This window comes from Meleagris gallopavo, chromosome 12, assembly GCF_905368555.1.
Source record: "Meleagris gallopavo chromosome 12, MGAL_WU_HG_1.1, whole genome shotgun sequence".
NCBI lineage: Eukaryota > Metazoa > Chordata > Aves > Galliformes > Phasianidae > Meleagris > Meleagris gallopavo.
Genome location: NC_139415.1, coordinates 2751992 through 2764929, shown reverse-complemented (window position 1 = coordinate 2764929; position 12938 = coordinate 2751992). Strand labels below are relative to the sequence as shown.

Genomic DNA, 12938 nt, shown 5'->3' with positions numbered 1-12938 from the left:
TCTGAAAAATAGCTTACAGGTGGTTTCTATTTCTTGTCTTTATGCTGCCCTATAAAGACAGTGTCTTGGGATAGATATATATGCTACATTTTCCTGTTGTTTCATCTGTAAGTAGTTCCTCTAGTGCACTGCAGAAAACCCTCTCACATCAAGTCCCCATGAGCTTCAGCTGTGTAAGTTCCAGCAGCAGCCCATTGATGTTTTTCTTTGTATTTTCATTTCTTTCTACATTCCTTTCTTCTTTCCATTTTAATCAGTTTTAACTTTAAAATAAGATGCCTGGTTTAGTGCATGCCATACGTGTTCTTGGAAATTCTTGGGAGTTCTGCCATAATCTTACATTTTTATGCACACAGAGTCATTGATTACTTTGCTGTTACATGACTCTCTGAAACAGCAGGGCTGCACAGAGTATTGTAATCCATCTGCTGTAGGAAAGGTAGACTCACTAATGCCCTAAAGTAAAGAAAGAAGGTTTTTTTTCTTTGTCGTTTTTAATTTGGAGTATGTGACCTCCAGAGTAAGACTTTCAGTAGTTCAAATACTGGACTCTTTGGGCTTTCAACAATGAAGGGCACTTTGAACATAGAATTTCAGTAAAATTCCTTGAGAAATTCTCCATGTTTCAAGACATTGATTTAACCCCATAAGGACAATCTCTGCTGTAAAGAGAGCCTTAGTTATATGATTAGAAGTAGGCTTTAAAGCTCTAGTTCTTAATGACCAGTTCCAGACAGTTACAGGTCTTCTGAGCTTAATTATCAAAGAATGAATACAAAGAGTAATGTGGGAATAATGAAGCATTGTTTCCTTACAACATTCTAACTGAACTTGCAGGTAGGCAGGATCTAATCACACATCTTATACTAACACAATGCATGGAGTGAGTGTGTGCAGCAGTAACAGACATGTATGTCACTGCTTACCAGCAGTCTGATGTGTGAATGACCCAATGCAAAGCTGCTGCAGCTGCTAACGTGCTGATCTGGATTAGAGTGAACAGCTGACAGGTCTGGAATTACATGTCCCATTACATCCTGCTTCTTTTCTGGTTTTTCCATTATGAAATTTAGAGAAGAAAGATTAATCCACATGTAAGTTGTAGCAGTACTAATGATATTAAACTTAAGTTGCATTCTGCTACTAAAATGATGCTTCGTTGTATTGTGTTAATTGCAGTTTCAAGTGCTTCACAGTTTGCAGGAGTAATTCACTGGATCAGCCTAGTCATCCTGTCTGTTTTCTTTTCAGAGGTATGTATGATCAAAGACTTCCACCACGCACAGAACTGCAAGGTATTTTTATGATGTCACTTGAATTAACAAGAATTTAACACTGGTTTGATTGTGAATAAATGTAACAGTGCACTTAAGGAAAGAGAAGAGAAAAAAAAGTCTAACAATTGCTGCTCTTAGCAAACAAGAAGATCTTGTTTGTATTAGTGCTGTTTGTCAGTTGCCTAGAATTGGCAAGAAAGACAAGTTGCAGTTGAACAGCTACAAAAAGAGATAATCATCTCTGGATCGCCACAGACATGGAAGAGGTCTATTTCATGCATTTTTGTCTCACAGAAATTTTATTGGTGTCACTGGGAATAAGGAATTAATTCAAGATTACAGGTCTTATTTTATAAAAAGATCTGCTTTAAGTCTGGAATGATCTTCTCTCATAGTTTATGTGGGTAGTTTAGGCATTCTGGGTTGCTGCATGTAAAAGTAAGAGAATGAAACAAATGGTGAATTTCTTGCAAATATTTTAATGAATATATTTTTGAAAACTGGAGAATGCTTTAGTCGTGATATAACAAATGACCAAATTGGAATAATCTATTATAGTTTCCAACTTCATTCTAAAGAGAAGTAATTGATATGGAGACATTTAGACTACACCTGAAAATTCCCAAGTTATTAAGGCTGTTTTTCCAGGCATACTATGATGTATTAGTTGTCACCAAAAAAGTTTTTTTTTTTTTTGTCATTTGATGCCAACTAGTATGTTGGAAGAGAACCTGAGCTTATGTATTTAAAAATACACCTAGTTCTGTTGGAGAAAACATTTTTATCCAAAAAGAAGTGAAGTTCTTCACTCTGTGGTATGTTTTGGTGAAGATTACAAAGATATTAAAAAAAAAAAAAAAAACCCAAACAAATAGGGAGTTGTGGTATCTGTAAATGATTGGTAGATTACTTGTGTTGGATTTATACTTACCATATTATACCATTGTTTCTTTCTGTGGTTCTATTTAATGAAATTTATTTACATGTGTCATTTTGTATTTCTATTTCTGCTCATTATGCGGGTTTTCTAACTAGTGTATCCAGATTGCCTTAGGGCATTTTCAGAAGAGATTCCCTGATTCCAGACAGAAGTCTCAGGATGGCTTTGCATCTCCAGTCTTTTCTGGTGCTGGAGCTACACAAATGCATATAATTCCTTTTTTCATTTCCCATCATTTGACAGTGACTATGGATTGTAGATTACATGTAACCTGCCTGAAAAAGAACCTGTAAACCATTGAAAAATTTTACAGAATCCTTTCTTTGTGCATTGCATATCCTAATTCTCAAAGGCTCAGGTTTGCTAGATAAAGTCCATTCCCTGTAAAGAAATACTTTCCCCTCTCCTTGAGAATCTTTCTTTTCTCCTATGGGAATCAGCACCCTGCAGGTACCTCATGACTGCACTAATATGCTCACCTCCTCTTTGTTGCTGTCTTGAGCTTGTCTCACAGCAAGTTTTCCTGTGTTCCTTGATTTTCTTATGCTGGATGTAGTCTAAAGTTCTGTTCTAATTTGTTTTTACCACTTTCTCCAAAGCTTGATGCAGTGTCTTGTTCCTGTATCTCCTCTGTAGCTCAGTTCACGTGCAGGCAGTTTTTGGTAGGTTGCTCGTGGCAGCACAGACACTTCCACCAGGCCAGTTCTCACCTATGTCAAGGCAGAAAGGAAGTTTTAGTCCTACTGAAACAGTACCTGCACAAATGGATGGACTGGTTTGGAAATGCTTTGCAGTAAAACAGTAACAGAAATACCTCACACAGCCGGAGCTGATTGCCTGACTCACCATTCTCATTTTGAATTTGTGTTTTAGATACTTCCTTTTTTTCTGCATTATGTATTTGAAATTACTTTTCTTTGCTTTCTGTCCTAACTTTTTGTAAACCTCTTATTACTCCTTTTTTTTTTTTTTTTTTTACTCTTTCTGTCTTCCTTTGCCTACTTGATTGTGGGGTTGGATTTACACCAGTGAAAAATGTGGTCAGAAAGGAGCCATGTAATGAGCACAAAGGAGGGTAGGACTTTTGGATATTGGTTCATCAGATGCATTTGTAGCTGCTCAGAATCCTTGACTTGCTTAAAGCAACAGAGGTGGACTCCACTAAGTATCTGGATATCCTCAAAGACCTCAGATCTGAAAGAGAATGAAGGTGTAACTTTGCCATTGGGTTTGCTGGAGTTGGTCTTGTGGAAGGCTCATTTAATGAAAGACAGCACATTTGTTTGTGTTGAAATGTGTTTCTTCAGAAGAAAAACAGGAAGTCTATTTTTTTCTCACCCAAATTAAAAGCTTTGAATTTCAAGAGATTATGAAATGTTGTAAAAACTGCATATCATAGAAATATGTTTTTCATCCATCTTTGTTTTATGCTCCTTCAGAGGCTTTTTTCCTCCTCCTTTTTTTCCTGATGCCGTGAGTCAGCTGGCGTTATTACTTCTTGAGAGGATTGTGAGTTATAATGAGTGCATTCTGTGAGTGTTGATGCCAAGGAATGGGTTTCCAGATTTGAACAGGCTTAATTGATTTGCTTCAATATGACAGGCAACTGGTGCTTAGTCCTTCAGATGGTGCTGCTTTCCCCAAACCAAGGACTGAGAGTTTCTGGTGTACAAAAAAAGGTTTTCTCCTTTGCAAGTATCATGTCCCAGTGTTGGGTGTTTATTACTTTTTTCTGTGGTTTGGCTCCCATTCGTTATAAAGGTAGATATGTCATTCTTCAGAGAAACTTTAAATTAGATATAAAGAACAAGTAATAGAAACTTCTCAAAAACAACAACAACTTGTTGAAGAATAGGAAACTTCCAGCAGAAAATCTGAATGTTTTGGAAAAGCTTGGTTAAAAGCAAGCGCTGTGAAGACACTGCAAGTACTTGGTCTCGTCATGGTGGAGTTAAACAGGCACTGGCTTTCTGTGTGGTTAAAGTGAAGGGGGCAAACATGCCAGCAACTAGCAGCTGCCAGAAGAACATTTGCCAACAAAATTAAGTAGCTGAGCTTGGAGCATTTTCCAGCTCTCTCTATATTTGTGTTATTGCCGTGAGTCTTAAAGGAATTGCTTGCTTTCTGACAATTTTATATTTTCTGTCGCTGTGACTTTTCCAGTATAAATTCAAATGAAGTGCATGTTAACTCTTCTTGCTTTTTCCCAAGTATTTTGAATAGGATTTACTAGTGGTGATGATTGTGTATATTTGTCTCTGTTTACATACATCACTATAATTTGTGCACTGAATGTTACCCAGATGTTAAGGCAGATGAACAGACTTTGAGGGGGGGTGCCCTCAGTGGCGACTGCAAAGCAAGGCCAGGGTTGCACCCTAACAAGAGTGCATATTCAGTCTTGGTAATAGCTGGCTGAGGAAAGAAAGATGGGGAAAGTCAGAGTATTTTGGTAAGTGGATTGGAGTCTGCATATAATAACCTTTTGCATTGCCACAGGTATCTGATTCTGTAGCTGTTGTTCAGTTCTGTTTTTCTACTAAGACTGCTGACACCGCTTGCGTGCAAGAATCAGGTTCTTTGATGTTAGTTGTTTGCATTGTTGTGTGTGTGCTTCAGTCAGCCAAGCACTCAGGCATTCTGCTGGCTTTCAGCACTTGAGTATTTCCCAGGGAGAAACCAGGTTTTCTGATGTGCTTGAAGTTAGGCAGTCACTGCACTGCAACTTTTTTCCTATGTCCAAGAAACAAGTACTTGAATCGGGTAGAGTACATCTGGGGTACTGGTTGATAAAACGTTTGTTTAATTAGCCCTGGCTCACAAATGCATTTTCACTATAGGAAGAAAAAAATGCCATTTTGTATGTTAAAAGTTCTTAGTATTCACTGTAATGTTATACATCTAGCAATTCCTGGAAATAATAAAACCTCCTGAGGATGACGTTCCTATTAATGTTCTGTAGGAAACTTCTAGGAGGAAACACATCCCAAATGACAGACCTAAGCAAATCATGTCTTTCCCATACAGATTATTCATTACAATTCCTGAAGAATTTTTCATTACAGAAGGCTGCTGTTTCTTTTGTTAGATTTTTTTGGTCACACTTCTAACCACCAAGCAGAAAGATAATCTATTATTAATTCTGAAATTCTTCCGCAAGCTGGGACTTATTTTCTGAATGTTTATTTTCATTCCACATTCACATGACTTTTTTCATGGTGCGCAAATGCCCTGCATTGCTGACAGTTTATAGTTTGGCATTTGTTTAGAGTGATTGACAAGGGAAGATCTAGATACAAAGATACAAAGATACAGATTTGTATATATTATTACAATTATAAAGGTAAATTTAAGCTACTATGTTTAAAAAAAAAAAAAAGTTTTTAGTGTACTGTGACATTTCTTTTCTAGCCACTTACTTTTCTTCATGAAAAATAGTTTTGTAGAGGCCTAAGTAATTTAACTTGAGACACTCCTGAAATGTGAGCCTGCCCATTTCATTTCCAAGAACATATTACTTACATGGTGTGGTCTATCAGTGCTTCATCTGTGCTTTCATCTCTTGATAGCCACAGGCCAACACCTTCTACACTGTGCACTATGAAGATAAGAATTAATGCTAGTGTGATCAAGCCAAGAGGGAACTTCTGAAGCAAGGTTGCTTATGACCAATTTTCTATTCAATCTGCATTCACCTTATGGTAACGTGCTGCATGTGTAGTAAACCATTTCAATTCCTGTAAAGCCCTTTCAAATCATTCCAGAGTTTTCATTATAAAAATTATTTTTCTCCACATTGTAAGAATGAGTATTGCAGAACAATCAAGTGAACTGCAGTGCAGTACTCATGCAAAGGTGCTTTTGAGCACTCAGTGATACCCTGATAGAGTATTAGTGCTAGGCAGTGAGAAAAATGCACTGCATTCATGTTTTCTAAGTGTTGCCAAGCTTTTGCAGTTATTTATTTCTATGTGACCACTTGTGCTAATAGATCCATGGTGTTACAGAGCACAGTAAGTCAGGAGTGTTTTGTGCTCTGTGAGGTGAGATCAGTAGTTATCCTCTTCATTTCAGAGCTTTGGTTGAAGAAAAACCCTGTGAGGAGGATGCCTATGCCCCAGAAGCAGGAGGGTGTGTCATTTAAAGATGCCAGTGTGTTTCTTCATGCTCTGCAGGCTGGGGCGGAGCATACCTTATGACCTTGTTGCTATGACCGAAACATGGTGGGGCCACTCCCATGACTGGAGTGCTGTGATGGCTACAAGCTCTTCAGAAGGGATAAACAAGGCAAGAAGGGTGGTGGTGTGGCCCTTTATATTAAGGACGGTTTCGATGTTTAAGAGCTTGGAGTTGGGAATGACAGAGTGGAGTGTCTATGGGTAAGGATCAGGGGGAAGGCCTGTAAGGGTGACATCTTGATGAGGGTCTGTTATAGACCGCCTAATTGGGATGAAGAGTTGGATGAGGCATTCTATGAGCAGCTTGCGGAAGTTGTGCGATCGTCAGCTCTTGTTCTCATGGGAGACTTCAACTTTCCTGATATATGTTGGAAATATAATACAGCACAGAGGAAGCAGTCCACGAGGTTTCTAGACTGTGTGGAAGATAGCTTCCTTATGCAACTGGTAGGAGAGCCTACCAGAGGTGGTGCCCTGCTAACAGAGAAGGGCTGATGGGAGAAGTGAAGGTTGGGGACCATCTTGGGCAGAGCGACTATGGAACTGTAGAATTCTCTATTCTTGGAGATGTCAAAAGAGTGACCAGTAAAACTACTTTCATGAACTTCCAGAGGGTGGACTTTGATCTGTTCAGGGCGCTTGTAGCACGGATCCCTTGGGAGTTGCGTCTCAAGGTTAAAGGGGTCCAGGAAGTCTGGATGCTCCTCAAGACAGAAATCTTAAAGGCACAAGAACAGGCTGTCCCTGAGTACCGTAAGGCGAGCCGTAGGGGAAGACGACCGGTGTGGATGAGCCGGGAACTATTGCTGAGACTTGCAGAAAAAGAGAGTCTATGTCCTCTGGAAGAAGGGGCAGGCTACTTGGGGGGATTACAAGGGAGTAGCTAAGGTATGCAGCGAGGAAGTTGGGAAGGCAAAAGCCCAACTTGAACTCAGATTGGCCACTGCAGTAAAAGACAATAAAAAATCCTTTTATAAATGTATCAACGGCAAAAGAAGAACCAGGATATTTCTCATCCTGTAATTGATGCAGCAGGGAATGTGGCCACTGAGGACAAGGAGAAGGCTGAGGTCCTCAATGCCTTCTTTACAACTGCCTTTAATAGCCAGACCAGTTATCCGCTGGGCATTTTATACCCTGATCTGAAAGTCTGGGACCCTACTCAGAATATACCCCTGGCGATCCAGGTGGAGACAGTCAGAGAGCTTCTCCTCCATCTCGACTGTCCTAAGTCCATGGGACCGGATGGGCTACACCCTCAGGTGCTGAGGGAGCTGGCGGGGGTGATTGCCAAGCCCCTCTCGGCCATCTATCAGCGCTCCTGGTTAACTGGAGAGGTCCCGAAGGATTGGAGGCTTGCTGATGTGACTCCCATCTTCAAGAAGGGCCGTAAGGAGGATCTGGGGAACTATAGGCCTGTTAGCCTGACCTCAATACCGGGGAAAGCAATGGAGCAAATCATCTCGGGTGAGATTGCATGGCACGTACGTGGTGTCCAAGGGATCAGGCCCAGCCAGCGCGGGTTCATGAAGGACAGGTCGTGCTTGACCAACCTCATCTCCCTCTAGACCAGTCTGGTGGATGAGGGAAGGGCTATTGATGGAGTCTACCTAGACTTCAGCAAAGCCTTTGACACGGTCTCTCGCAGGCTTCTTCTGGGGAAACTGGCTGCCCACGGTCTGGACAGGTATACACTTCTTTGGATAAGGAACTGGCTAGAGGGCCGTGCCCAACAGGTAGTGGTTAATGGAGTGAAGTCCAGCTGGCGACCCTTTACAAGTGATGTCTCCCAGGGGTCAGTACTGGGATCCATCTTGTTTAATATATTTATTGATGACCTAGATGAGGGGATTGAGTGCACCCTCAGTAAGTTTGCAGATGAGGCCAAGTTGGGAGGTGGTGTGGATCTGCCTGAGGGTAGGGAGGCACTACCTTACAAGAGTGATCTAGATAAGTTGGATCACTGGGCTGAGATGAATGGGATGGGATTCAACAAGGCCAAGTATCGGATCCTGCACTTTGGCCGCAATAACCCCAAGCAGCATTATAGGCTTGGGAATGAGTGGCTAGATGATTGTGAAGAAGAAAGAGGGTGCTGGTTGATGCTCGGCTGAACATCAGCCGATAGTGTGCCCGAGTGGCCAAGAGGGCCAATGGCGTCCTGGCCTGCATTAGAAATAGTGTCGCCAGCAGGAGCAGGGAGGTGATCATCCCCCTCTACTCAGCTGGTGAGGCCGCACCTCAAGTATTATGTTCAGTTTTGGGCCCCTCACTACAGGAAAGATGTTGAGGCCCTGGAACGTGTCCAGAGAAGGACAACGAAACTGGTGAGGGGTCTGGAGCACATGTCTTATGAGGAGTGGCTGAGGGAGCTGGGATTGTTTAGTCTGGAGAAGAGGAGGCTCAGGGGAGACCTTATTGCACTCTACAACTTCCTGAAGGGAGGTTGGGCTGAAGAGGAGTTTGGCCTCTTTTCCCAGGCAATGGACAGGACCAGGGAAATGCCCGCAAGTTGTATCAGAGGAGGTTTAGGTTAGACACGAGGAAAAACTTTTTCTCTCAGAGAGTGGTCAGGCACTGGAATGGCTGCCCAGGGAGGTGGTGGAGTTGCCGTCCCTGGCAGTGTTCAAGAGGCATCTGGATGAGGAGCTGCGAGATGTGGTTTAGTAGCTTGTGGTAGCAATGGTAATGAGAAGACAGTTGGACTAGATGATCTTACAGGTCGTTTCCATTTGTGATTCTATGATTCTATACACCAGAATAAGTAATGCAGTATCTCAGGACAGGCACACCACGAGGTGGCACAAAGTTCACTTTTAAGTAGTGAATGAGCTCAGGCCTCTGCAACGTGACACAAGCCAGAGATGATAAAGAGTGGGTACAAATTATTCTTTCTGGGAAATATGTCAATTAATATTTGATGTTATAAGATACAAGCTGGAGGCAGAAGCTTGATCTTACAGTTTCTGCCAAAGTTTTGTGGCAGTGGAAGGAGGGAAACACTCTGCTGAAGACCCTTTTCGCCCTCTCCCCTCCACTGTTCAGCTCTTGTGCAATCCCTGCCTCATTTTGAAATGCAAAGTTCCCCTGCTTTGCTGGTAGCTAAGCGTGGTGGGCCAGCATCACCTCTGTGCTGCCTCCTTTGGATTTCTTTATGCAGTGGATGATAATGGCACAGCAAATCACTGGGTAGTAAATGGTGCGTTACCAATGCGAGCAGTGAAGTACTTAAAATTATTGAATGTGCTGAGCAGTCAGCTAACAAACGTAACCAGCTCACGCAGACTGAGGGAATGCACACAGCTGGCTCAGCAGAGGACTTGGCCAGGTTTTCCTGCCAAATTGTGGAGAGAATCTGCAGCATCACAGTTCTTCACAAGCTACACTACAGACAGTCAGTGTCGTGCAAGCAACTGTGTCAGCAGTGAACAATGTTGACTTCAAAAGTGCCTTTCTTTTTGAAAAATATGGTTTATTTTTCTTTAATCTGTCCTTACTCCATCTAAAATAAGTTCACAGAAGAGTCTAGTCATTTTTTTATTACTACAGTGGTCAGACTTCTATGTAATAATTTAGCTTTCCTCAGAAAGCATTTCTGATATATTTATATTTGTCTTATCAATATACACACGTACATATCTACATACATAAGGACTTTCTAATTAAAAGCTATCTGATCAAGAAATGTCAAAGCTTTTTTTTTTTTTAGCTTAAAAAAAAAAAGGAAAACAAACCTGGCAGTGGTCTTTAACAGAAAAATAAATACTCAGTGATATCTAATGTTTGCATTCAAACCTAGGCACCCCAAAATGCAGAACTGTGTGTATGCAAATGCTGCAGTGCTGGAAAATGCCCAACTGTACTTTGGAATTAAAATGTTCTTTTTGGAGCAGAGACCAGTAGTATTAGAGTTCTTGGTGTCTACATAGAGTCTCATCATTTTTTTTTTAGAGGGAAGAGAGTGCTACGTTTGCTCTTCTGGCTAACAGCTCCGTTTCTCAGCTAGACCTGGACAGTGCTTCACATACAGCACTCCTGAGTGAATGCTGGCTGGCTGACTTTTCTCATTATTTGTGATATGAGACAGGATTTGAAAGCAACATATGTCTCACAGCAGTGTCTTCCTCTGCAAAACAAGTTAAGGTTTGGAGTGCCAAGGTAGAGCTCAGTGTGGTCATCCTGGACCAAGTGAGGCAATTGGGCTCATGGGGTTTGGCAAAACAGTACTGTTCTGAAAAATCTAGTATTGTTACACAGTTAGGTAATGCTTCTGTGTTTCGTGTAAATTCAGAGCTGGTTGGGATTTGAAGATGTTTGCATTTTTAACGAAGAGGTGATATGTATATTCATGTGTATGTATATATATTCATCATATAGTCATTTAGATTCTTCAGCACAGTCCTTGGCACGGTGACCATTCACACGTAGCCTGCCGAGCTCTCTGTCACTGGTACTGGTCTTTAATGGAGAAGAAATTGATTCTTCTTCATAAGTCATAGAGCTGCAGTTAGAATCTTCATCCTGTCATGTCTGCATTCCTTTTATGTGAATTCAATTTCAATCATCAGATTTATTTTCATTTAATTGTCTCCTATAGGCCAGTTTAAAAAAAAATAAGGTGGGGGGGAACAACGCCATTGAATTTTTAATTGGAATTCACCATTGGTTCATTCTATGTTCTTTATTTCTCTTTTCTAGTTACTGATCTTACTTACAGCTGTTTGATTATTGGGGAGGATCATAAATATCTTTTTCTCTCTTATCCTATGGCTTTCTGGGACTTCACAGTAAGGCAAGGACTCTGCACTCAGGACAGGCAAGGGGAGAATAAGAGTCTCTGCTCTTCAAATTGATGAAATGTCATCAGCTTTGGGCATGAAGGGAGACAGTGGCTCTTTATTTTCATTAGGCAATAGTAAGCACTAACATATCAAAGATGGCAAGAAATGAGAATCTTCTTACGTTCCAACACAACTGAGGGAGCCCAAGAGTGGATCTTTTGAAGGTTTGGGTTTGTTTGGGCTTTTTTGTTTCTTGTGTATTTGTTTGGTTTATTTATTTTTGGGGGGCTTTTTCTATGGTGATTTGAATCTCACATGTCTAAAAGAAACTTGAGAAGGTTGGAAAGACTGAACATTTGAATTTGGAACTTGTTTATGAAGTTTCACTGAGGTAATATAGTGGTTGGAAAACAGTACTTTATTCTGCTATCCAAAGGTATAGCTATTTCTAGCTCCTTATTATTTAGAAGGGATACAGAATGCTTAGATAAGACAAAAACAAGCCCTTAAATAGGCAAAGGACTAATGTTTATATAAAATTATAGTAATATTAATCATTTTTTTTCCTAATTTATTTTACTAGACTGTTTTGAGAATTGTGGTCCTTGGCATATGGGATTACATTGAAAACAAAATAGAGGTAAGCAGTCCTACTCTTTGCTCTGATTTCCAGGCAGACCATGTGTCTTAATATTCTTAAGAATATTAAGAACTGCTTTGGGTAGCTTTGTTACAGATCTGATGCAGACACCTTTTAATTCAGATAAGTATGCATATTCCTCTCATTGTTTACACGAATGTAAAGCTGTATAATGCAGTTTCCTTTTCTGTGCGCCTCTCAAGGAGTGTGATATTTGGAAATATTTTATTACAAGAGGAGGAGAGGATTGTGGGGTTTTTCCTGTATGTGCCTATGGATTTTATTGGTAGAGCTGTGCCAGTCCAACAGTTGTTATTGCTACCCTGAGATAATGAGCAATATGAGTAAAAAACTTCAAGTGACTTGTGTACATACATTCCTGTAACCAAGTTGAGGTTAGAACTGATTGAAAATCGGTGTATGGTTTTCTGATAGAAAATACTCATTTGGCAAAAACCCCAATTTTAACATAAAGTTATTTTCTTTCTTAAATCTGACTTTTGATGAACACAATTGCCTTTTCTGATCTAATCCACAGTGAAATCATAGAAGTTCTGAACAGTCCACATTCTCCAAATCCTTGAAAATTTTGCTGCCCAATAACAGTGAGAGCAGAAAAACCTTTCTGTCTGGATGCACAGACATTCCCACACGTTTTGTAGTCAGGACATGGCCAAGAGCCATTAAATCACTTTGCACCATCTTTTTCTACTTGCATTCTTGATCTTTTCCTTCAGACAGTACGATCTATGGACAGGGACTTTATTTTGAGGGCAGGGGAGCAAATAATCATGCCAAAAAATAAGTGATAAATATCAATGATAATGAAGGTCTTCAGCTGTAATAGCATTTAGTCTATCATTTACACATGGAGATTCTGGCCAGTCGGTCCAAATACCTCTCTTTTCCTGCCCTCCCACCAGTTTCTCTCCTTACTTCATAAAATGTGGGTGAAGCACTAAAGAATTCTGTCATGCTGCCTTAAAAGGATGCAGTCTTTGTGGGCTTGGCCACTCTCATATCTCTTTCAAATACATACCCTAATTTTATTTCTTTTTGGGGAAATGAGAGCCCTTCATGACCTCAAACAGAAAAGGCAGGGCTTGTGGTTTTCAGGGTTTG

General features: G+C 40.6%; 1 protein-coding gene across 4 annotated transcripts in view; it reads left to right on the top strand.

Moving 5' to 3' along the window:
* The window catches only part of TMEM266 (transmembrane protein 266), a 77934-nt gene that overhangs the window by 41103 nt on the left and 23893 nt on the right, over window positions 1-12938 (top strand). For 3 of the 4 annotated variants that reach the window (XM_085233958.1, XM_085233960.1, XM_085233957.1), the window contains exons 6-7: window positions 1180-1295; window positions 11760-11816. In XM_085233958.1, coding sequence (XP_085090084.1) covers window positions 1180-1295; window positions 11760-11816 — 173 coding nt within the window. The remainder of the gene's footprint in view (window positions 1-1179; window positions 1296-11759; window positions 11817-12938) is intronic. The other variant, XM_085233959.1, reaches the window with a different exon arrangement.